This window comes from Oncorhynchus clarkii, chromosome 18 (genome assembly GCF_045791955.1).
Source record: "Oncorhynchus clarkii lewisi isolate Uvic-CL-2024 chromosome 18, UVic_Ocla_1.0, whole genome shotgun sequence".
In the NCBI taxonomy this organism is placed as follows: Eukaryota; Metazoa; Chordata; class Actinopteri; order Salmoniformes; family Salmonidae; genus Oncorhynchus; species Oncorhynchus clarkii.
The window spans coordinates 29,635,349-29,659,173 of NC_092164.1; the positions used below are offsets into that span (position 1 = coordinate 29,635,349).

Genomic DNA, 23,825 nt, shown 5'->3' on the forward strand with positions numbered 1-23,825 from the left:
AGATCAGTTCCTGAAACTTACAAGGTGATATGTGGTTCCTACCAACTGAAGTAGACATCCTTACCAAAGCAATGTAACATGTACCAGCACCTAAAACGGCAATGGAAATAGAAAAAAATGGCTTTGTAGACAAACACTGGGGACAAGAGCTGCTTCCCTTCCAGCATCCACCAAAACCCCTAACGCTTACACAATCAAGGAAAAATCCTGAGACAAATCAGTGACATGCCCAAACTTTGTTTAACAAAGACTGCCAAACAATGTACCACATTGCATTCTAAGAACTACAGTAACACAGCTGAACCCAATTTGGCCCCAATTACTACCCCTACACAAAACAGGGTCCAAACAAAATGCCAACCCAATTAAATTAGCCAAATTTACAAGTAACATACTCCCATATAACCAAAGTCTCCAATTGAACGAGCCCCCACAGTGTTACGACGTGGCTCACAACAACCTGGCTCACAAAGGGAGACCACACATGACCTCAAGGTAAAAATTTATACATTTATTAAACTAAATAATAAATACAAAAATGTAACATAAGCAGTGGATGTCTGTATGATCAGTAGTGTATGCAGTGTGTGGGTGTTGTGGAAACAGACCAAAAAAAACTAAAGGAGATGGAAGCCAGCCTGCCAGTCAGGGAAGAGAGAGAGTGTTGGCTGATGTGGCCACCCTCTATGGCCTGCAGGCCAAGCCTGCCCAGGTGCGCCACATCAGCTGACGATCCTCCCAGCTCTGTCCACTGGCCTCCTGCAACAAGCAGAGTACCAAACAGGAAATCCCAGCAGACAGATTGGGAGAGACTTCACAAGGTTAACGCATACAAAGCAGAAAGAAGACCGATTCCAAATAATCTGTCAGACAACAAAAAATGTTTAATATCAAAGTCGTTTGTCTGACCGTAGGGGGATCAGATGGTGACAGGGGTCTCAACAGGGTCAGGCAGCCAGGGAAGACCAGTCTGTGATGGAGGTGAGGTGAATTCTTGGAGATACAATACTTTGTTCTCTCTGTGCAGTAAACACTAGACAAGACAGATGTTATTTTAAGGCAGTCTGACAAACTTCCAAAGTTGATTTCAAAACTTTATCAAGGGTTGATAGAGGCTTTTCCCGATGACACAAAACATGTAAAACAAAAATGTGAGGAAGACCTGGACCTGGAAGCTATTGATGGTGATGAATGAATACAGATATGTTAGAATGCCCAGTCATATTCATATCATCTCAGACATAAATTACTGCAGTTTAAGACCATCCATAGAACATATATGCCAGTGAAACTGATTATCAAGCACTGAGAAATGTAATTCCTCTGTCGGAGGTGTAAAACACAAAACGGGACATATGTACATACTGTATATTATGGTCTTGTGAAGGCTGGCTGAATTCTGGCAGAGAGTATGTTATTTTATCTCAGCATGTCTCCCTTCTCCCTGTTTTTGTTTGCTTGGAAATGTTGATACTGGAGACTGTTATTTGAAGAAACTGTGTAACCAATTAACAGTCTAACACACCCGTAACTAATAATGAATGTTCACTAAGATCCTAAAGCTCAGTGGGATGTGTTGAGTTGGGGCACTGCAGGGTGGTGGACCCCTAGGGTCAGGACGGGGCTACCGAGCTATATTGTGTACAAGTAAAAAGAGCTCTACAGTACTATTAGTCCTATGAGATTAATTATATGGAGGATTTGTTGTTTCTGTGTGTTAATGTATAGGTGTAGAGTTTTTTGTTGTTTTTTTTCAAAATCTTTCCCTTGGGAATAAAACAAATTGAAGGTGTGAACTGGGAAGGAAATTGTGTTTGGAGAGAATTTAGTTATTGACTAGACTGGTGGGGGTCGGGCGTGCAGGCGGCTCGGGCTGGCTGGTCGGTCTGGCTGAAATTTGATATAGAGGACGTTTTACAAAAGACAATCAAAAGTCTTTGTATTTTTTCAAGAGTTCTTCATTTGTTAGGCTATTGGTTAAAGGTGCAACACAATATGTATTATTGAATTACCTTTGATCTTGTTCAGTCTTCTGAATCACTTAAACACATTTCATAATGATATTTTACCTAGCTTGATGACTGTGGGCATTTTTGCTTACTTTTTGTTCTAAATAGAGATGCCATATTGGAATGTGTAAAATGTCTGAAAATTAGCTTTAGATACCCAAACAAATTCTGGGGGAGAACACCCTACCTCTAAAACCAAAGTGGCGCCCCTGAGGAGAAGTGCTGTATTATCATGAGACGTATACTTGGATTACGGAAGAGGAATGGAGGGGAAAAGAGAGGCAGAGGAGGTTGAAGAGAGGAAGAGGGAGGAAGAGGGTGAGCTTGAATAGGTTAAAAATTGAGGAAAAAAGGGAGATGGTTTGTTGAAGAAGAATGTTAGAAAGTGTAAGCAGAGTGAGCTGTACACTGGATCGAAGAGATGAGGAGAAATGGAAGTAAATGAGGGCGAAGTATCAGAGGTGGTAGGTGTGGTAAAGTTCTTGGAGCCCGAGGCTTGCACCGTCAGGATAAAGATGAGTCTGTGACGGTAGTGACAGTTTTGGAAAAAGTGGACCCTTTCCTTTTGTCTGATTCATTTGTGGTTTCAGGGTGGGTGAAAACGTAGTTAAGTGCTGTGGAATCGGTGAAGGTAACCCAAAGCATAGCCGTGGGAAGTAGGGGCGCTGAGGATGCTGCCACTCCACCTGAAAAATCTGAATAAAATAAAAATATGTACAGTTGAAGTTTACAGTTTACATACACTAAGCTGACTGTGCCTTTAAACAGCTTGGAAAATTCCAGAAAATTATGTCATGGCTTTAGAAGCTTTTGATAGGCTAATTGACATCATTTGAGTCAATTGGGGGTGTACCTGTGGATGTATTTCAAGGCCTACCTTCAAACTCCGTGCCTCTTTGCTTGACATCATGGGAAAATCAAAAGAAATCAGCCAAGACCTTGGGAAAAAAATTGTAGACCTCCACAACTGGTTCATCCTTGGGAGCAATTTCCAAACGCCTGAAGGTAGCACGTTCACATGTACAAACAATGGTACGCAAGTATAAACAGTATGGGACCATGCAGCCGTCATACCGCTCAGGAAGGAGATGCGTTCTGTCTCCTAGAGATGAACGTACTTTGACGCGAAAAGTGCAAAACAATCCCAGAACAACAGCAAAGGACCTTGTGAAGATGCTGGAGGAAACAGGTACAAAAGTATCTGTATCCACAGTATAACGAGTCCTATATCGACATTACCTGAAAGGCCGTTCAGCAAGGAAGAAGCCACTGCTCAAAAACCGCCATAAAAAAGCCAGACTAGACGGTCTGCAACTGCACATGGGGACAAAGATCGTACTTTTGGAGAAATGTCCTCTGTTCTGATGAAACAAAAAGAGAATTGTTTGGCCATAATGACCATTGTCATGTTTGGAGGAAGAAGGGGAGGCTTGCAAGCTGAAGAACACCATTTTCCAACCGTGAAGCACAGGGGTGGCAGCATCATGTTGTGGAGGTGCTTTGCTGCAGGAGGGACTGGTGCACTTCACAAAATAGATGGCATGATGAGGCAAGAAAATTATGTGGATATATTGAAGCAACATCTCAAGGAAGTTAAAGATTGGTCGCAAATGGGTCTTTCAAATGGACAATGACCCCAAGCATACTTCCAAAGTTGTGGCAAAAAGGCTTAGGGACAACAAAGTCAAGGTATTGGAGTGGCCATCACAAAGCCCTGACCTCAATCCTATAGAAAAAATTGTGTACAGAACTGAAAAAGCGTGTGCGAGCAAGGAGGGCTTACAAACCTGACTCAGTTACACCAGCTCTGTCAGGAGGAATGGGACAAAATTCACCCAACTTATTGTGGGAAGCTTGCGGAAGGCTACCCAAAATGTTTGACCCAAGTTAAACTATTGAAAGGCAATGCTACCAGATACTAATTAAGTGTATGTAAACTCCTGACCCACTGGGAATGTGAGGAAGGAAACCATAGCTGAAAAAAATAATTCTCTCTACTATATTATTCTGACATTTCACATTCTTAAAATAACGTGGTGATCCTAACTGACCTAAAACAGGGAATTTTTACTAGGATCAAATGTCAGGACTTGTGAAAAACTGAGTTTAAATGTATTTGGCTAAGGTATATGTAAACTTCCAACTTCAACTGTATTTTGGGTGTTTAAAGAAAGGAAAGGGGAAATGTACAACTGAATGGATTCAACTGAAATGTGTTTTCCACATTTATCCCAACCCCTCTGAATCAGAGATGTGCGGAGGGCTGCCTTAATCGACATCCACGGCGCCCGGGGAACAGTGGGTTAACTGCCTTGCTCAGCAGCAGAATGACAGATTTTTACCTTGTCAGCTTGGGGATTCAATCCAGCAACATTTCGGTTACTGGCCCAATGCTCCTACCCACAAGGCTACCTGCTCCCCACCAATAGTCCTGTATTAGCGGACCTATATAGCCGATTGCAGCTCGGGCAAAAACTCCCCAAGTAGCACCTCACCCCAAAACTACTTCCCCACTACTATGACCCGAAAGTGGCCTTGTGATAATTGTTTGTGTTTCTGTTGGTCAGAGGGAGCAGGTGCTCCGTATCAAACGACTGGGGACAAGAGATGTGAATTGTTTTGTGCTCAAGAAAAGGGTGCCATTGAAAGGAGGTGATTACTGGGGTAGCAGTAAATATAAAAGAGGATCAACTGAAGGGGAAGATTCCTAGTCTTCTTGATGCTCATCGTTTGGTGCAACGGACAGGGTGGCGTGAGTGGAGAAACAGAAGAGTCTTTGTCTGTTCTTTTGAGTTTTGATGTTGAGTCTTTGCCCGACAAAGTGATGCTAGGATATATCAGTTAGGAGCAGTGTGAATAGTAGATCTGTACCAGTACAGAGGGATAAGCCAACAAGTGATATACTGTATGCTTCAGTAAGATTTGATTTTTTTTGAGTTTATAGCAATGGTTATAAACTATACTACAGGGATGGGACGTTAGTCGCAGACAATTGAGGTTGCGGTGGCAGCTGCAGAGAACTATTTGGATGTACAAGATTTGACGTCAGAGGAGTTACAGGGTGTATTAAGTGGCAGTGTCCCGTCCTTTCAGGCTGGTGGCCTGAGGTACGACTAGTTAGATTTAGTGGAGTAGGGTGGTGTTTTTTTTGTTTTGTTGTTTGGTACTTTTACCAAACAAGGTCGAGAGCCATGCATCCTTCGGAACACGACCCTGCCAAGCCACACTGCTTTTTGAAACACTGCACACTTAACCCGGCACAACTGGTGACCGAAGTCAGCGTGCAGGCACCCGGCACGCCACAGATGTCGCTGGAGCGCAATGGGACAAGGAAATCCTGGGTGTCAAAACCTCCCCTAACACGGACGACGCTTGGCTAGTTGTGCAGCGCCTCATAGGTCACCTGACACAGCCGGCTGCGTCACAGCACGGGATTGACCCCGGGTTTGTAGTGACGCCGCACGCACTGCAGTGCATAAGAGCGCTGCGCCTCTCTGGAGGCCCAGGGTGGAGGGTTTTTAATGAGTGTAGGGTTAGATGACTGGTAAAAAAAAAGATATATATATTCTTATTATTTTCATGCAAAGTATAAGGGAGTTATACTCCAGTCTAGTTGGTGGCGGTAATGCAACATTTATTGGATGCCAAACGCCATTAAACCAGAGTCTAAGGCACTGCAGCTCGGTGCCAGAGGCGTCACTACAGTCCCTGGTTTGAATCCAGGCGTATCACATCCGGCTGTGATTGGGTGTCCATTATGTCGGCACACAATTGGCCCAGCGTCGTCCGACTTTGGCCGTCATTGTAAATAAGAATTTGCTCTTAACTGGCTTGCCTAGGTTAAATAAAGGTTACATTTTTAAAAAATATATATTTTTTAACCGCATCGAAGAACAACATCTCTTTTTACACAATGCTAGCTAGCTACAGTGCCTTGCGAAAGTATTCGGCCCCCTTGAACTTTGCGACCTTTTGCCACATTTGAGGCTTCAAACATAAAGATATAAAACTGTATTTTTTTGTGAAGAATCAACAACAAGTGGGACACAATCATGAAGTGGAACGACATTTATTGGATATTTCAAACTTTTTTAACAAATCAAAAACTGAAAAATTGGGCGTGCAAAATTATTCAGCCCCTTTAAGTTAATACTTTGTAGCGCCACCTTTTGCTGCGATTACAGCTGTAAGTCGCTTGGGGTATGTCTCTATCAGTTTTGCACATCGAGAGACTGACATTTTTTCCCATTCCTCCTTGCAAAACAGCTCGAGCTCAGTGAGGTTGGATGGAGAGCATTTGTGAACAGCAGTTTTCAGTTCTTTCCACAGATTCTCGATTGGATTCAGGTCTGGACTTTGACTTGGCCATTCTAACACCTGGATATGTTTATTTTTGAACCATTCCATTGTAGATTTTGCTTTATGTTTTGGATCATTGTCTAGTTGGAAGACAAATCTCCGTCCCAGTCTCAGGTCTTATGCAGACTCCATCAGGTTTTCTTCCAGAATGGTCCTGTATTTTGCTCCATCCATCTTCCCATCAATTTTAACCATCTTCCCTGTCCCTGCTGAAGAAAAGCAGGCCCAAACCATGATGCTGCCACCACCATGTTTGACAGTGGGGATGGTGTGTTCAGGGTGATGAGCTGTGTTGCTTTTACGCCAAACATAACGTTTTGCATTGTTGCCAAAAAGTTACATTTTGGTTTCATCTGACCAGAGCACCTTCTTCCACATGTTTGGTGTGTCTCCCAGGTGGCTTGTGGCAAACTTTAAACAACACTTTTTATGGATATCTTTAATAAATGGCTTTCTTCTTGCCACTCTTCCATAAAGGCCAGATTTGTGCAATATACGACTGATTGTTGTCCTATGGACAGAGTCTCCCACCTCATCTGTAGATTTCTGCAGTTCATCCAGAGTCATCATGGGCCTCTTGGCTGCATCTCTGATCAGTCTTCTCCTTGTATGAGCTGAAAGTTTAGAGGGACGGCCAGGTCTTGGTAGATTTGCAGTGGTCTGATACTCCTTCCATTTCAATATTATCGCTTGCACAGTGCTCCTTGGGATGTTTAAAGCTTGGGAAATCTTTTTGTATCCAAATCCGGCTTTAAACTTCTTCACAACAGTATCTCGGACCTGCCTGGTGTGTTCCTTGTTCTTCATGATGCTCTCTGCGCTTTTAACGGACCTCTGAGACTATCACAGTGCAGGTGCATTTATACGGAGACTTGATTACACACAGGTGGATTGTATTTATCATCAACATTGGATCATTCAGAGATCCTCACTGAACTTCTGGAGAGAGTTTGCTGCACTGAAAGTAAAGGGGCTGAATAATTTTGCACGCCCAATTTTTCAGTTTTTGATTTGTTAAAAAAGTTAGAAATATCCAATAAATGTCGTTCCACTTCATGATTGTGTCCCACTTGTTGTTGATTCTTCACAAAAAAATACAGTTTTATATCTTTATGTTTGAAGCCTGAAATGTGGCAAAAGGTCGCAAAGTTCAAGGGGGCCGAATACTTTCGCAAGGCACTGTATGTGTCTTCTTCACTATTGTTATTTGATTGAATGTGTAGCTAGCTTGACTCAAAATCAATACACTGTTTCGTTGGAATATCACTCATACATTGGCTCAATGTTTGATTCACTGTCTCCTGGGATCAAGCCAGCCAACCCTTAGATCTAGTATCTAACGCAAAAATATGAGAAGAGGAGATAGGAATCCCATCGGCAATATATGGACCTACGTATAACGCCCCACCCAGCAGAATGTCGACCAATCGTGTTCACGTTGTCATGCTGCGTCGCTCAATCCCTTCTCAAAGTCAGGATATGAGTTGATTAGCCTGCTATTCTCCTCGAAAGTACGTAATGGCATGATTCCAAACGATAAGATATTACAGAGAACGTTAATTATCTCACATTTCTGAAAATATTTGTAAAGTTGTACTTCTTGTTCACGAAATTGTTGTAGCTAGCGCTCCCATTCACGCCTTGCAAGAGAGCTCCCCTTGTCCCAGAATCGCCCGGAATGCACTGCGCGGCCCATTGACGACGCCTGTGCGTTAACACGATTTATATGGAGTTTCCCATCTCCTCAAAAGTATATCTGGGTAATGTAGCAAACCCAAGAAACCTCTGAAGAAGGACATTTCAGAATGGCCGAGTCACCTTTGTCCGGTGTGAATGTAGTGCTAGTTATGGCATATGGCAGCCTGGTAAGTGATATTTTAAATGCATTACTAGGCGCAATCAATGATTTAGCTATATGTACACATCATTGGGTGCAATCCGTGAGAGATGTACCCCTAGCCAGCCAGCTAAGCTATGCTTATAGCCCCTGATGAATAGGTTAACAACAGTTAGCGGTCTATCTAACGTTAATGTTATAGCTTCTTTGTGATATATTGTTGCATGTCACATGCCTTAGACCAGGGGTCTCAAATCCTGTTCATGGAGAGCTACCTTCAGGACGGTAGCTCTCAAGGGACAAGGTTGGAGAGCCCTGCCTTAGACAATCGGGGTATATTTCACTACTTAAAATTACTTATAATTAGCACAAACTGGTATGAATTGTGCCCTTTTTAAAAAAGTAACCTGTACTAATATTGCTTATAGTCTTGACATTCTGACTTGGATAGTTTTTTTGCACAGGTGTTTGTATTGCTATTTATATTCGTCAAGAGGCAGATCATGCGTTTTGCTATGAGGTCCCGCAGAGGACCCCATGCCCCTATTGGACACAATGCACCCAAGGCAAGACCCTCAGCTGTCAGAGACAAACCTCTCGGTCATCGCTCTCATTTACGATTATCCTACTCTATGCTGCAATCAATCAAACAGATTAATACCATAGTATTTGTTATCTTTGTATGTTGATGGTTTGAGCCTTGTTGGTGTTTCTGCAGGGTTTGCGGGAAGAGATTGACGCACGTCTGTCCAAGGTTCAGGAAATCCGCTTCGAGCCGCGTCTGCTCTCTGAGGAGGATGATAGGCTGAAGCACGGGACACAGTTCAGTAAGTCACCATTCAAATGAATACATGCAACAAATTTGTTCTCTGTAGTGGACAAGATGTTGTGTTTTTATAGTACTGTAATAGTATCATTAATGACCTCCATGATATTCTCAGGTTGCTACAACTACCTGTACAGGATGAAGGCTCTAGACGCCATTCGGGACTCGGGTAAGAGCCGATAGTAGAGAGATTTTAAGATACCTATGGTTTAAAGCATTGCTGTACATTCCAATTGGCATACGTTATCCTCTTTCTCATAATTATCCGTCCCCTCTCCAACCCCAGGGATCCCGCTGCAGGAGATGGGCCGCAACCCAAACGCCATCACAGGACGCAGTTTCCGCAACTGGCTGCTAGATCTGCGTAACTCCCACTCTCTGATCAAGAGCAGCCGTAGCACCCTCATTGACAACCTGTTGGAGGGATATGACAGTGCACGTCATGGCACAGGGGTTTGTGATTTTTGTTTTTGTGAATTGACTGTTTTCGTGTTGACAGTGTTCGTCAGTGGAAGTGACTTTCTGTGTTTTAGGTATTTGGGGAAGAGGAATATATGAAATACCAGGATGCTCTGAATGAACTGGCTGATGTGTAAGTATTATTACAAAAAGTAATGTGTTTGCTCAACAAATAAATATCAGTAGGAAGAGATGTCTTCCATCATGTCACAGAAATCTTCACTCTCACGTTATCATGCCATTTAATTTGAGTTTGACACTACCCTCTCTCTTCTCTCAGTGTGAAAGCCTACTCCAGCACCACCAGTCTGGACCAGCATCACCAGTCAGCAGCCAAGGACCTGACCGGTTCCCCAGCCCGCAGCACCCCCCCCACCATCCAAGTTACCTACCTGCCCTCCACCAGCCAGCGCAGCAAGAGGCCAAAGCACTTCCTGGAGCTCAAGAGCTTTAAGGACAACTACAACACACTGGAGAGCACCCTGTGAGAGGTGACTTTTGGGTCAGTTCGATTTCAATTCCTGCTTGTTGAATCCATAGGAATTGTGTTCAATAGCAATAATTGGAATTGTGATGGAATTGACCACAGCTTTGCTATGGGGACTACCAAAAACATAGTAACAGATCAAGCATGTAGTGTATATACTAATGCTTGCGGAAGATCACATTGCATGTACGTTTTACTTTATTTCCATTGGCAATAAGGAGAATTGTCCCATAATACAAAGCATTTGAATAGTCCTATCGTCATATCAGGGTCTTTATCCCAGGAATCTACTATGAGTCTATGGTACTTCAATGTATTGGTGCTGACACATACACTAAGGACAAAGACCATTGTACAACAGTTATGCATTACAAGTGTTAGTTTCCCCTACACTTGAATTGTAAACTTCACATGTGTTGATTGGTTGTTTGTATAGATGAAGAAAATATATTTATTTCAACAGCTTTTTTTTACATGTAGAATCTGAACTGTGATCGTGTGTTGAGATTAAAACATGGAATGGAGCTAAATTACTCTCCATCAGTGTGTTTTGATTTTTCCACTAGATGCCATTAGCAAGTTGGGGAGCAACATGGTCCACTGCAGTTATTCAAGGAACAGTGCTTACAAACTATGGATGGTGATCATTGCCAGTTAGAAAATGCAAAGCTTAAATGCTAAATAGGAATGTGAAAATAGTAGATATGAAAATAAAATGTATATCAGTGTATGATTCATGCCACAATTCAATTCCAAATTTAAAATTAAACGTGAAAATGGTTAATAGAAAAAGCCAAATGGTAAACAGAAAATCAAAGGCAAATTGAAAGTGGCTGTTTTCATTTTACAACTACCCAATTAATTATTTTCTCTTTTTCAATTTTCATTTTTCAAAGTGTATGCATATTATGTATTGGAGGCGTGAACCAGGAGAGCAACACCACACCCCATGTGGGCTCTCTGTACATTGATTTTAGACTAGAGTAACCAACACACAGGGTGAGAACCCAGGTCTCCTGCACACCAGAAAAGCATAGGCCTGCTAAGCTGAAGCCTAGGCATTGACTCAGGGAGCCAATGCAACTCTTCAGATCTCAGGCAAGGTTAGGCCTACTCATCATGTCTGGTAACTAAACCACCTGAGTTACAATTCACCATCCTTTGACCTCTTCCTCCTCACAGAGACACATCTGAGCCACAGCACAAATATGACAAGGGTGTAAATAAATGTAGAAATTAATTTTAGAATGGAAAAATGCATTCAGTGTAAACCAGATATAAAGTATGTAGAAAGGAGAATGTACCTACAGTTCCGACCATTTATATGGTCAGACTTACACTTTTCTTTAACAATTCAGAGCTAAGAGTCCAGATTTGAATCACATCCATAACCTGTGGCGAGAGATGAAAACATCAATTGGTGGAGGGCACCCTTCAAACAATTTGGCCCATTCTTCAGCAGCAAACTTCTCTAATTCTTCATTGTTTGAGGGGTGCCCTCCACCAATTGCTGTTTTCATTTCTCGCCATAGGTTATGGATGTGATTCAGATCTGGACTCTTTGCTGGCCACTCCAGAACAGTCCAGTGTTTCTTCTTGAACCATTCCAAGGTGCTTTTTGATGTGTGTTTGGGGTCATTGTACTGCTGGAAGACCTACAGCTTTCAATGGACACCCATTTTTTTTGGAACCTGGGTTGAACATTGGACTCAAACACCTGATAATCTGCTGATTTCATGATGCCTTACGCACGTTCAAGGCCCCCAGCACCAGAGGCAGCAAAGCAACCACACAGAATCTTTAAACCTCCCCGATTTTTGATTGTAAGAATGGTGTTCTTTTCCTTGACTGCTTTGTTTGGTTGTCGGTAAACACAGCACTGATCTATACTGCCAAATAGCTCAAACATTGGTCCACAACATTTCACTTGGGATTTAGGGTTGTTTGGGTGGGTTTTTGACACGTTTATTCAGGTTTTCTAGTCTCCTTCAGCAGTGGTGTCTTCCTATGTTTACCAATGACCAAATTAAGCAATAGACGTATAGTGGACATCACGCCTCAAACATTGAAGACTTAGAACAGTTTGCTGCTGAAGAGTGGGCCAAATTGCCATTTAAAAGGTGCAGCAAGCTCATTGATGGCTACAAGAAGCCTGGAGTGTTCTTGGCCGAAGGCTATGCTGTACTAGCTCCAGGGTACATGTCATTTGTCTTTATAAAAATACAAAATAAATGGAAACTTAAGTTGACAAAAATAAAATTGGTTCCTCAATGTTGAAAATCTACTACCAAGGTGTTTATTATGATTATTATTATTTGAGAAGAAATAGCGAATTATTTAAAAGTGCAAGGGTGCGCTCATAATTGGCCAGAACTGTATATATTATAGATGTGATAATAATATAATCTTTGAGAACTAACAATCACCAAAATAAAAGCTAGACGGTCAAGGAGAATTTTTAAAAAATCCTAAAAACAAATAATTTGGCATTATTGATATGTTTTAGCGAAAAGAACAGGATTAGCCATGACAAAATGACCTCGCACATGTGATAAGTAACTTGGCCTGAGACCAAAAAAATTGCATTGGCTCCCCAAGATACATTTCTTAGGCCTTGGTTTAGCAGGCTAAGTTGTTCTTCTGGTGTATAGGACACAAGGTTCGAACCCTGTCAGTTACGCTAGTCTAAAGTCAATGCACAGAGTGTCACATGGCTAGGATGTATCCCTGCATGGTGATTGATGTCTTGTTGCTCTCCTGGTTCACACCTTCAGGAAGGAATTTGAAAATAAAAAGTGAAAATGCTAAATTGGGCAGTTGGAAAATTAAAACAACTACTTTCCATTTCACTTTGCATTTACAATTTTCCCTTAATCATTTACCATTTTCATTTAGAATTTCCGTTTACCGTTTCCAATTTTCAAGCAGCCATTTTCATTTTATTTTAACATTGAAAATTCATTGGTGCAAGAATCATGAACATTGATTAGAAAATATAACACATTTATAATTTTCGCATTTCAATTCAGAATCTAAGCATTGCAATTTTGAACTGGCACTGATCACCCTCCATAATAAAGTGTCTATTATAATGCTTTTTTGATTTCTCTAAAGACATCTAACATGTGGGACAGAAAAAGGAGGGAACAACCTTTTTTCAACTACTTTAAATAAGCTTTATTTTGACAAACAAAGACACAGATAAAAGTACAAAGACCTCATGCACAAAGCTACTACACAACTTATATCTACAATAGACAGAGGGACGGTTTTCACATTAAATATGTTTGGTTTGTAAAAGGGCCCATAACTGTAACAGAAAAATATATTTTGTTTCACAAAATAAGAGCTCTTAAACCAGACAGCAAAATTGGTACTAACGGTATAGGAAAATACCACACAATGGTTGCGTCCCAAATGCAACCATAATCCCTATGTAGTTCACTACTTTTGACCAGGGTCCAAAAGGGGGAATAGGGTGCCATTTGGGGGACACACTATAATCATCAGAAGTTATATATATATATATATGCATGCAGGGTGTAATGATAGTGCGTTAAACTACCTCCTTTGAAATTATACCATCAATGGGGGCCTCCCGAGTGACGCAGCGGTCTAAGGCACTGCATTCAGTGCTAGAGACATCACTACAGACCCGGGTTCCATCCCAGGCTGTGTCGCAGCCAGCCACGACCGGGAGACCCATGAGGCGGCACACAATTGGCTCAGCGTCGTCCGGGTTAGGGGAGGGTTTGGCCGGCCGGGATGGCCTTGTTCCATTGTGCTCTAGCGACCGGGCGCATGCAAGCTGACTTCGGTCGACAGTTGTACGGTGTTTTCTCCGACACATTGGTGCGGCTGGGTCGCGGGTTAAGCGAGCAGTGGGTCAAGAAGCAGAGCGGCTTGGCAGGGCCGTGTTTTGGAGGACGCATGTCTCCCGACCTTTGCCTCTCCCGAGTCCGTGCGGAAGTTGCAGCGATGGGACAAGATTGTAACTACCAATTGGATATCATGAAATTGGGGAGAAAAAAACATTATACCGTCAAGGCCATCTAATTTCAGACAAAACCAGGTAGATGAAATCAGAGACATCTTATTGTTAACATGCAACTGCAAGCAACTGTGTGTGTAAGGTGCACTGCAAACACAGGAATGTGACCTATGGACCCTGAAGCAGAGGTATCCAGGCGACGGAACTGGGTGCTGAAAACTCCCCCAGTGTGTGTGAGTAACTGCTTTGTCTGGATTGTCTCTCCCAGGGGTTAACTAGAAAACACAGCCATCAACTATTTTAAAAGGTGTCAATTGAGCACCGACTTGAAAATGAGCTCACTCTTTCTTATATCAAGTCATACCATATATTGGCCAAATTCCCAATTCTAGATACCAATTCTAGATATCAATTTTGGGAAAAGTTGAGAGAGACAATAACGCACACATAAAACTCAAATGCGGTTATGCCTCAAGCAATAAAGTAATGATGGAACTGGGCCTGTCACTGTAACCAGAGTGCTTTGTTACCATCGGGTTTATCTAGAGTATGTCAGGCATCAAATCACAACGAACCAACAGATATCAGTATCAACGCTAGGAGCTGGCTATATAAATATATATATATATACACACACTACCATTCAAAAGTTTGGGGTCACTTTGAAACGTCCTTGTTATTGAAAGAAAAGCACATTTTTTGCCCATTAAAATAACATCAAATTGGTCAGAAATACAGTGTAGACATTGTTAATGTTGTAAATGACTATTGTAGCGAGAAACTGATGATTTTTTATGGAATAGGCGGCGTACAGAGGCCCATTATCAGCAACCATCACTCCTGTGTTCCAATGGCACGTTGTGTTAGCTAATCCAAGTTTATCATTTTAAAAGGCTAATTGATCATTAGAAAACCTTTTTGCAATTATGTTAGCACAGCTGAAAACTGTTGTTCTGATTAAAGAAGCAATAAAACGGTCCTTCTTTAGACTAGTTGAGTATCTGGAGCATCAGCATTTACGTGTTCGAATACAGGCTCAAAATGGCCAGAAAATAATAACTTTTTTTCTGAAAGTCGTCAGTCTTTTCTTGTTCTGAGAAATCAAGTCTATTCAGTGCTAGAAATTGCCAAGAAACTGAAGATCTCGTACAACGCTGTGTACTATTCCCTTCACAGAACAGTGCAAACTGGCCTCTATAGAAAGAGGAGTGGGAGGCCCCGGTGCACAACTGAGCAAGAGGACAAGTACATTAGAGTGTCTAGTTTGAGAAACAGACACCTCACAAGTCCTCAACTGGCAGCTTCATTAAATAGTACCTGCAAAACACAAGTCTCAACGTCAACAGTGAAGAGGTTACCTGCCTTCTAGGCAGAGTTCCTCTGTCCATTGTGTGTTATTTTGCCCATCTTAATCTTTTAATTTTATTGGCCAGTCTGAGATATGGCTTTTTCTTTGTAACTCTGCCTAGAAGGCCAGTATTGTACTTGTCCTCTTGCTCAGTTGTGCACCGGGGACCTCCCACTCCCCTTTCTAATCTATTTTAAATGGACAAAAAAATGTGCTTCTTTCAAAAACAAGGACATTTCTAAGTGACCACAAACTTTTGAACGGTAGTGTATACAGTTGATGTCGGAAGTTTACATACACCTTAGCCAAATACATTTAAACTCAGTTTCTCACAAGTACTGACATTTAATCCTAGTAAAAATTCCCTGTTAGGATCACCACTTTATTTTAAGAATGTGAAATGTCAGAATAATAGGATAGAGAATAATTTATTTCAGCTTTTATCTCTTTCATCCCATTCCCAGTGGGTCAGAAGTTTACATGCACTCAATTAGTATTTGGTAGCATTGCCTTTAAATTGTTTAACTTGGGTCAAACGTTTCGGGTAGCCTTCCACAAGCTTCCCACAATAAGTTGGGTGAATTGTGGCCCATTCCTCCAGACAGAGCTGGTGTAACTGAATTAGGTTTGTAGGCCTCCTTGCTGACGCACGCTTTTTCAGTTCTGCCCAAGGACGAACCAGACTTGTGGTGGTCTACAATTTTTTTTCTGATGTCTTTGCTGATTTCTTTTGATTTTCCCATAATGTCAAGAAAAGAGGCACTGAAATTAGTAGGCCTTGAAATTCATCCACAGGTACACCTCCAATTGACTCAAATTATGTAAATTAGTCTATCAGAAGCTTCTAAAGCCATGACATCCTTTTCTAGAATTTTAAAGGCACAGTCAACTGTGTATGTAATCTTCTGACCCACTGGAATTGTGATAGAGTGAATTATAAGTGAAATCATCTGTCTGTAAACAATTGTTGGAAAAATTATTTGTGTCATGCACAAAGTAGATGTCCTAACCGACTTGCCAAAACTATAATTTGTTAACAAGAAATTTGTGGAGTGGTTGAAAAATGACTTTTAATGACTCCAACCTAAGTATATGTAAACTTCCGAATTCAACTGTATATACACACACACACCAACCAGCTGTCTCTCTCATTTTATCACTTCCTCTATCCATCTCTCTTGATCTTTATCTCCCTCTGCTCAGGACTTGATCTCGATGACTCAGATTGAAGGAAGTGACTTATTTCCGTGCATTGATGAAGGTGGGCAAAAGAACAGAAATATACCAACTTCCTTGGCCCTCAACTCTATCCTGGAACATTATACTGTGTTGCTGCTGTGTTGTTCATGAAGATTAAGAAGAACATTAATTGAATTGATTTTTGTGTAAATATATATATATATATATATATATATATATATTTTTTTTTTTTGACTCAATGAAAAATCTCCATTACAATAGCTTTTTAGTCCTGGAATAGGTTTGATCTGTGTCCGGGAAACCGGCCCTATAGAGATAAGAGACAGGAAGGTGTTGTTGTCACCTGTAGATAATCTGGGGAGTGGGTTTGCATTCTTTGGTGGGCGGAGAAGCAGGCTTCTGACCCTCCAGGAAGTACTCTATCTGGTCACGCATCTCTGTGTTCTGGAGAGGAGAGGGGTCAAAGGCCATTCAGACAGAGAGGGACCTAACACAGGGACACCTATCCCTCAAACACACATACACACACCACAACACAAATAGCTGTATGAGTACTGACCTCAGCTTCCAGAAAAGCCACCTTCTCCTCTAGATCCCTGATCACTCTCTCTCTCTCCTGTATTACTGTCCGTGAGTTCTGCAGCTGTAACACACACAAAACAAATACACTTAGATACTACAGAGGAAAACCAACATTCACTCTAACTTCCAAAGAAGAGGATGCTTCATCACTTATTCATGATGAGTGTTCTGTTTCAGCAAACCGTTTAGCTTGGCTTACAGTAACTCCCCTATTGCCTTTACAAACCAAAGCAATTAGGAACCCTCTAATCCCTCCTTTTCAATATCATTTTCCCATTGATGGCTGCTACGCATGAAGGGTTTGTGTGTGTTTGTGTTTGTGTATTATTGTGTGTGTATGTGCTTGTATGTGCATGTACGCTCCGTGCACATCCACCTGTGTGTATCTGCCGCATGTGTGTACGTCCGTCCATGCATCCATATGTGTGTGTTCTCACCTGCTCGATCATGTGGCGGACCTTCCTCTGCTGGCTCTTCAGCATGTCGTCCAGGTGATGGATTTTCTCCTTCAGGACAGCCAGCTCCTTCTCCAGCTCCTCAGTTCTGACAACACACACCACAACCCACTGGTTACATAAGCATAATTACCATAATATTTACACTATATATAAACTTGCCTTATTTATGGGTCCAAAGTTTAAAGAGAGTATACAGTATCCTTTTAAGTATCTTGGATAAATATGGCAATTCATTAACGATGTAGTCCATACAGTAGCAATGCCTGCTGCTGAGGACTGTAATGTTTGTATAGTATCTCAAAAACAACTCATGTACAGTAGTGTATAGTGTATAGTGTATATGTGATACTATGTGCAGACAATCTACGTTTCAGTTTTCTGACTGATTTGTAGTCGTTATGGTGACAGAGCCTCTTCACCTCTGCTTTTTCTCTTGCACCCCCTCCTTGGCTGCTCTCAGCTGCAACAGTTCAGCCTCACTGGCGGCTATTTTGCCCCTCAGGACAGCACCCTCCAGCTCCATGCCCCCCAGCAGCCTCTGCAACTCCTCCACCTTCTGACCTCGCTCCCCCGCCTCCCCCTCCACCCACTGCAGGTGCTTTGACTGCTCGTCGAGGCGCCGGCTGAACTCATCGCTTTCAGCCTGCAGGAGGAGCCAGATAAGTAAAGTTCCCAATTAAATCTAGTTACAGTAATGGTCAGGAAATAGTTAAAATGTGTTACATGATCAGTGGATATTCAATTGTGGACTGGGATGGCTTAAATGCAAATACCAATACTAAATACTCAAAGATGAATAACTGAGCACTCAGTCTTTAGGGGTCAACAGTAATACTTCTAGGTCATTCTTATCAATAGTACCAGTCAATCTACAGTACCAGTCAAAAGTTTGGACACAACTACTCATTCAAGGGTTTTTCTTTATTTTTTACTATTTTCTACATTGTATAATAATAGTGAAGACATCAAACCTATGAAATAACACATATGGCATCAAGTAGTAACCAATAAAGTGTTAAACAAATCAAAATATATTTTACATTTTAGATTATTCAAAGTTGCCACCCTTTGCCTTGATGACAGCTTTGCACACTCTTGGCATTCTTTCAACCAGCCTCACCTAGAATGTTTTTCCAACAGTCTTGAAGGAGTTCCCACATATGCTGAGCACTTGTTGGCTGCTTTTCCTTTACTCTGCGGTCCAAATCATGCTAAACCATCTCAACTGCGTTGAGGTCGTGTGATTGTGGAGGCCAGGTCATCTGATGCAGCACTCCATCACTCTCCTTCTTGGTTAAATAGCCCTTACACAACCTGGAGATGTGTTGGGTCATTGTCCTGTTGAAAAACAAATGATAGTCCCACTAAGCGCAAACCAGATGGGGTGGCGTATTGCTGCTGTGGTAGCCATGCTGGTTAAGTATGCCTTGAATTCTAAATAAAGCACAGACAGTGTCACCAGCAAAGCACCCCCACATCATCACACCTCCTTCTCCATGCTTCACGGTGGGAACCACACATGCGGAGATCATCCGTTCACCTACTCTGCGCCTCACAAAGACACGGCAGTTGGAACCAAAAAGCTCAAATTTGGACTCATCAGACCAAAGGACAGATTTCCACCTGTCTAATGTCCATTGCTCGTGTTTCATGGCCCAAGCAACTCTCTTCTTCTAATTTGTGTCCTTTAGTAGTGGTTTATTCACAGCAATTCGACCATGATGGCCTGATTCACACAGTCTCCTCTGAACAGTTGATGCTGAGGTGTGTCTGTTACTTGAACTCTGTGAAGCATTTATTTGTAGTGCAAATTCTGAGGCTGGTAACTCTAATGAACTTATCCTCTGCAGCAGAGGTAACGCTGGGACTTCCTTTCCTATGGCGGCCCTCATAAGATCCAGTTTCATCATAGCGTTTGATGGTTTTTGCAACTGCACTTGAAGAAACATTGAAAGTTCTTGAAATTTTCTGAATTGACTGACCTTCTTGTTTTAAAGTAATGATGGACTGTAATTTCTCTTTTCTTATTTGAGCTGTTCTTGCCATAATATGGACTTGGTCTTTTACCAAATAGGGCAATCTTCTGTATACCAACCCTACCTTGTCACAACACAACTGATTGGCTGATTGGCTTAAAACTTTTAACAAGGCACACCTGTTAATTGAAATGCATTACCTAATGAAGCTGGTTGAGAAGAATCTCAAATATAAAATAGATTTAGATTTGTTTAACACTTTTTTGCCGGTTACTAAATTATTCCATGTGTGTTATTTCATAGTTTTGATGTCTTCACTATTATTCTACATGGTAGAAAATAGTAAATATAAAGAAAAAAAATGAGTATGTGTGTCCAAACATTTGAGAGAGAATCTATCCATACACTGACCTGCATTCTGTCTCTCTCCTCCTTGTGTCTCTTCTCTGACTCCTTCAGCTGGGCATACAGGCGCTTGCTCACCTCCCTTACCTTTGCACTGTCCTCTGAATTCTCCCTGACCTTTAAAGAGAGAGACATAGATTAGGCTAAGTACAAGCTCAATGAACTTGAACACAGAGTAAACACAAACATACAGAGTGCTCGGTGCTGACATGCCATTTGCATACCATTTCCGTATTTGCTTGAGGTAAAAGGCCACCTAAATGGGTTGGTGTGTCAGGTAAATGTCAGGTGTCTGCCAGCTAAACACACTGGTTTTCCCAATAAAATACCACACCATGTATTGTGTTCCCTAACATTAACACAGTTTAGAATGGCTAAAAAGGCCAAAAATATAATCAAGGCCACTGCCTGTTCACCCCACTATCATCCAGAAGGCGAGGTGCATCAAAGCTGGGACCGGGAGACTGAAAAACAGCTTTTATCTCAAGGCCATCAGACTGTTAAACAGCCATCACTAGCACATTAGAGGCTGCTGCCTACAGGCATAGACTAGAAATCACTGGCCACTTTAAGGAAAGGAACACTAGTCACTTTAATAATGTTTACATATCTGGCATTACTCATCTCATATGTATATACTGTATTCTATACTATTCTACTGTATCTTAGTCCGTTCCGCTATGACATCGCTCGTCCTTATGTATATAGACTTAATTCATTCCTACTTAGATTTGTGTGTATTGGGTATATGTTGTGTAATTTGTTAGATATTACTTGTCAGATATTACTGCACTGTCGGAGCTAGAAGCACAAGCATTTCGCTACACTAGCAATAACATCTGCTAATCACGTGTATGTGACCAATAAAATGTGATTTGATTTAATTGGAAGGCATCGTAACAAGACTCTAACCAAAGGACAGGTCATATAATACAGTCACTGTCCAGACATACAGTGCATTCCCTTAGAATGTATTGTTATTCCTACTAATGCTGAGAGAAACTTAGTGAACTCTTCAGCATTTTCTGTATTTCTGCATAGATTTGACATAACATGTGATCAGCTCTTTATCTATGTCCTAATAATAAATCAATGCAAATAGTCCCGGTAGCCATTTGATTAGCTGTTCAGAAGTCTCATGGCTTGACAATTTTTAGGGCCTTCCTCTGACACCGCCTGATATAGAGGTCCTGGATGGCAGGAAGCCTGGCCCCAGTGATGTACTGGGCTGTACACACTACCCTCTGTAGTGTCTTGCGGTCGGAGGATGAGCAATTGCCATACCAGGCAGTGATGCAACCTGTCAGGATGCTCTCGATGGTGCAGCTGTAAAACCTTTTGAGGACCTGAGGACCCATGCCAAATCTCCTGAGGGGCAATAGGTTTTGTCGTGCCCTCTTCACGACTATCTTGGTGTGCTTGGACGATGTTAGCTTGTTGGTGATGTGGATGCCAAGGAACTTGAAGCTCTCAACCTGCTCCACTACAGCCACGTCGATACGAATGGGAGGCGTGCTCGGTCCTTCTTTTCCTGTAGTCCACAATCATCTCGTTTTTCTTGATCACGTTGAGGGAGAGGTTGTTGCCCTTGCACCACATGGTCAGGTCTCTGACCTCCTCCCTATAGGCTGTCTCGTCGTTGTCATCTGTTGTGTCATCAGCAAACTTAATGACGGCGTTGGAGTAGTTTGCAAGCCTTGCCACATTCGAATGAGCGTCGGAGCCAGTGTAGTATGATTAGATCTTAGTTCTGTATTGACGCTTTGCCTGTTTGATGGTTCGTCGGGAGGGCATAGCGGGATTTCTTATAAGCTTCCGGGTTCGAGTCCCGCTCCTTGAAAGCAGCAGCTCTACCCTTTAGCTCAGTGCGAATGTTGCGAATGTTGCCTGTAATCCATGGCTTCTACAGTCACTGTTGGGACGACATCCTCGATGCACTTATTGATAAAAAGCCAGTGACTGATGTGGTGTATTCCTCAATGCTATCAGAAGAATCCCGGAACATATTCCAGTCTGTGCAAGCAAAACAGTCCTGTAGTTTTGCATCTGCTTCATCTGACCACTTTGTTATAGGACAAGTCACTGGTGCTTCCTGCTTTAATTTTTGCTTGTGTAAGCAAGAATCAGGAGGATAGAATTATGGTCAGATTTGCCAAATGGAGAGCGAGGGAGACCTTTGTACACGTCTCTGTGTGTGGAGTAAAGGTGGTCTAGAATTGTTTCCCCTCTGGTTCCACATTTAACATGCTGATAGAAATGAAGTAAAACTAATTTAAGTTTCACTGCATTAAAGTCCCTAGGAGCGCCGCCTTTGGATGAGTGTTTTCTGTTTGTATATGGCGGTATATACAGCTCATTGAGTGCGGTTTTAGTGACAGCACCGGTCTGTGGTGGTATGTAGATAGTTACAAAAAAATACAGATGAAAACTCTCTAGGTAGATAGTGTGGTCTACAGCTTATCATGAGATACTCTACCTCAGGCGAGCAAAACCTTGAAACTTCCTTAGATGTCGTGCACCAGCTGTTGTTTACATATATGCATATGCCCCTGCCCCGTATCTTACCCGAGGCTGCTGTTCTATCCTGCCGATAGAGTGTATAACCTGCCAGCTGTATGTTTTTAATGTCGTAGTTCAGCCACGACTCGGTGAAACATAAGATATTACAGTTTTTAATGTGCCGTTGGTAGGATATACGTGCTTTCAGTTCGTCCCATTTATTTTCCAGCGATTGAACGCTAGCTAGCAGGACAGAAGGCATAGGCAGATTAGACACTCGTCTCCTGATCCTCACAAGGCACTCTGATCTTTTTCTGCAAAATCTCTGTTTCCTTTTCTAGAGAATGACGGGGATCTGGGCCTGGTCGGGTGTCCCTCCCATCCGACTCATTGAAGAAAAACTCTTTGTCTAATCTGAGGTTAGGAATCAGTGTTCTGATGTCCAGAAGCTCTTTTCAGTCATAAGAGATGGTAGCAGCAACATTATGTGCAAAACAAGTTACGAACAATGCAAAAAAAACTAACAACATGGTTGGTTAAGAGCTGTTAAGATAAAGTGAACCTGATTAAATTACTTTTATATTTCTTTATTGAGCAAATTGATCCATCATTCAATGTCTTTGTTGGAAAAAGCATGTGAACCTCTAGATTAATGAGCTCAATAAAGTAATCAACATTTTTGTATTTGTTCTCATATTCCTTGCATGCAATGACTACATCAAGCTTGTAACTCTACAAACTCATTGTATGCATTTGCAGTTTTTTTTGGGTTAAGGTTTTCCCAACCTGAACTGAATGGTGAATAATGTCTTGTGGCATTTTGGAGTCAGTTTTATTGTAAGTAAGAATAGAAGATGTTTCTGAACACTACTACAACAAAACATGTTAACATGCTGTCTTACAATAAAAGTGACTCCAAAATTGACACTTTTCACCATTCACTATTCAGTTTCGGTATTGGGCAAAACATACTGTAACCCCCAAATGCAAATGCATACAACGGGTTGGTAGAGTTACAAGCTTCATGTAGTCATTGAATGCAAGGAATACAGGACCATATACTAAACTTTTGATTACTTTAATACACTTAATTGAGCTCATTCATTTAGAGGTTCATAAACTTTTTCAGACAAAGAAGTTAAATGTTGGATCAATTAAAAAGTACAATTGATTTTTGTTTAATCAGGTTAACTGGATCTATTATTTAGACTAGGTCAAATCTATGCAGAAATACAGTAAAACTCTAAAGGGTTTACAGACGTTCTCTCACCACTGTAGGTAATGGCTGTGTGGTGTCCTTTTACAGGATGCTATGTTGTGATGCACTGAAATTGGATATGTTGTTAGCGTGTGTGTGTGACCTCTCTGTGTGTGGTCGTTATCACTATA

General features: G+C 41.7%; 2 protein-coding genes across 5 annotated transcripts in view; one reads left to right on the forward strand and one right to left on the reverse strand.

Moving 5' to 3' along the window:
- The first annotated feature begins 8,050 nt into the window (after window positions 1-8,050).
- On the forward strand, window positions 8,051-10,508 carry c18h1orf43 (chromosome 18 C1orf43 homolog). Of its 2 annotated transcripts, XM_071112293.1 has the most exons (7): window positions 8,051-8,233; window positions 8,670-8,771; window positions 8,924-9,032; window positions 9,147-9,200; window positions 9,318-9,484; window positions 9,565-9,623; window positions 9,771-10,508. In XM_071112293.1, exons 1-7 carry the CDS (start codon window positions 8,174-8,176, stop codon window positions 9,976-9,978), a joined length of 759 nt encoding a protein of 252 aa, XP_070968394.1. In that variant the 5' UTR covers window positions 8,051-8,173; the 3' UTR covers window positions 9,979-10,508. The 2 variants fall into 2 exon arrangements, with proteins under 2 accessions (XP_070968394.1, XP_070968395.1); XM_071112294.1 differs by lacking the exon at window positions 8,670-8,771 and having other exon boundaries at window positions 8,074-8,233; window positions 9,771-10,189.
- A 6,242-nt stretch (window positions 10,509-16,750) lies between these two features.
- LOC139372557 (tuftelin-like) overlaps window positions 16,751-23,825 on the reverse strand; it is a 41,452-nt gene continuing 34,377 nt past the window's right edge. For all 3 annotated transcript variants that reach the window (XM_071112295.1, XM_071112297.1, XM_071112296.1), the window contains 5 exons: window positions 19,944-20,054; window positions 17,976-18,199; window positions 17,536-17,641; window positions 17,076-17,159; window positions 16,751-16,960 (listed from right to left, as the gene is read on the reverse strand). In XM_071112295.1, coding sequence (XP_070968396.1) covers window positions 16,856-16,960; window positions 17,076-17,159; window positions 17,536-17,641; window positions 17,976-18,199; window positions 19,944-20,054 — 630 coding nt within the window. In that variant the 3' untranslated portion in view covers window positions 16,751-16,855. The remainder of the gene's footprint in view (window positions 16,961-17,075; window positions 17,160-17,535; window positions 17,642-17,975; window positions 18,200-19,943; window positions 20,055-23,825) is intronic.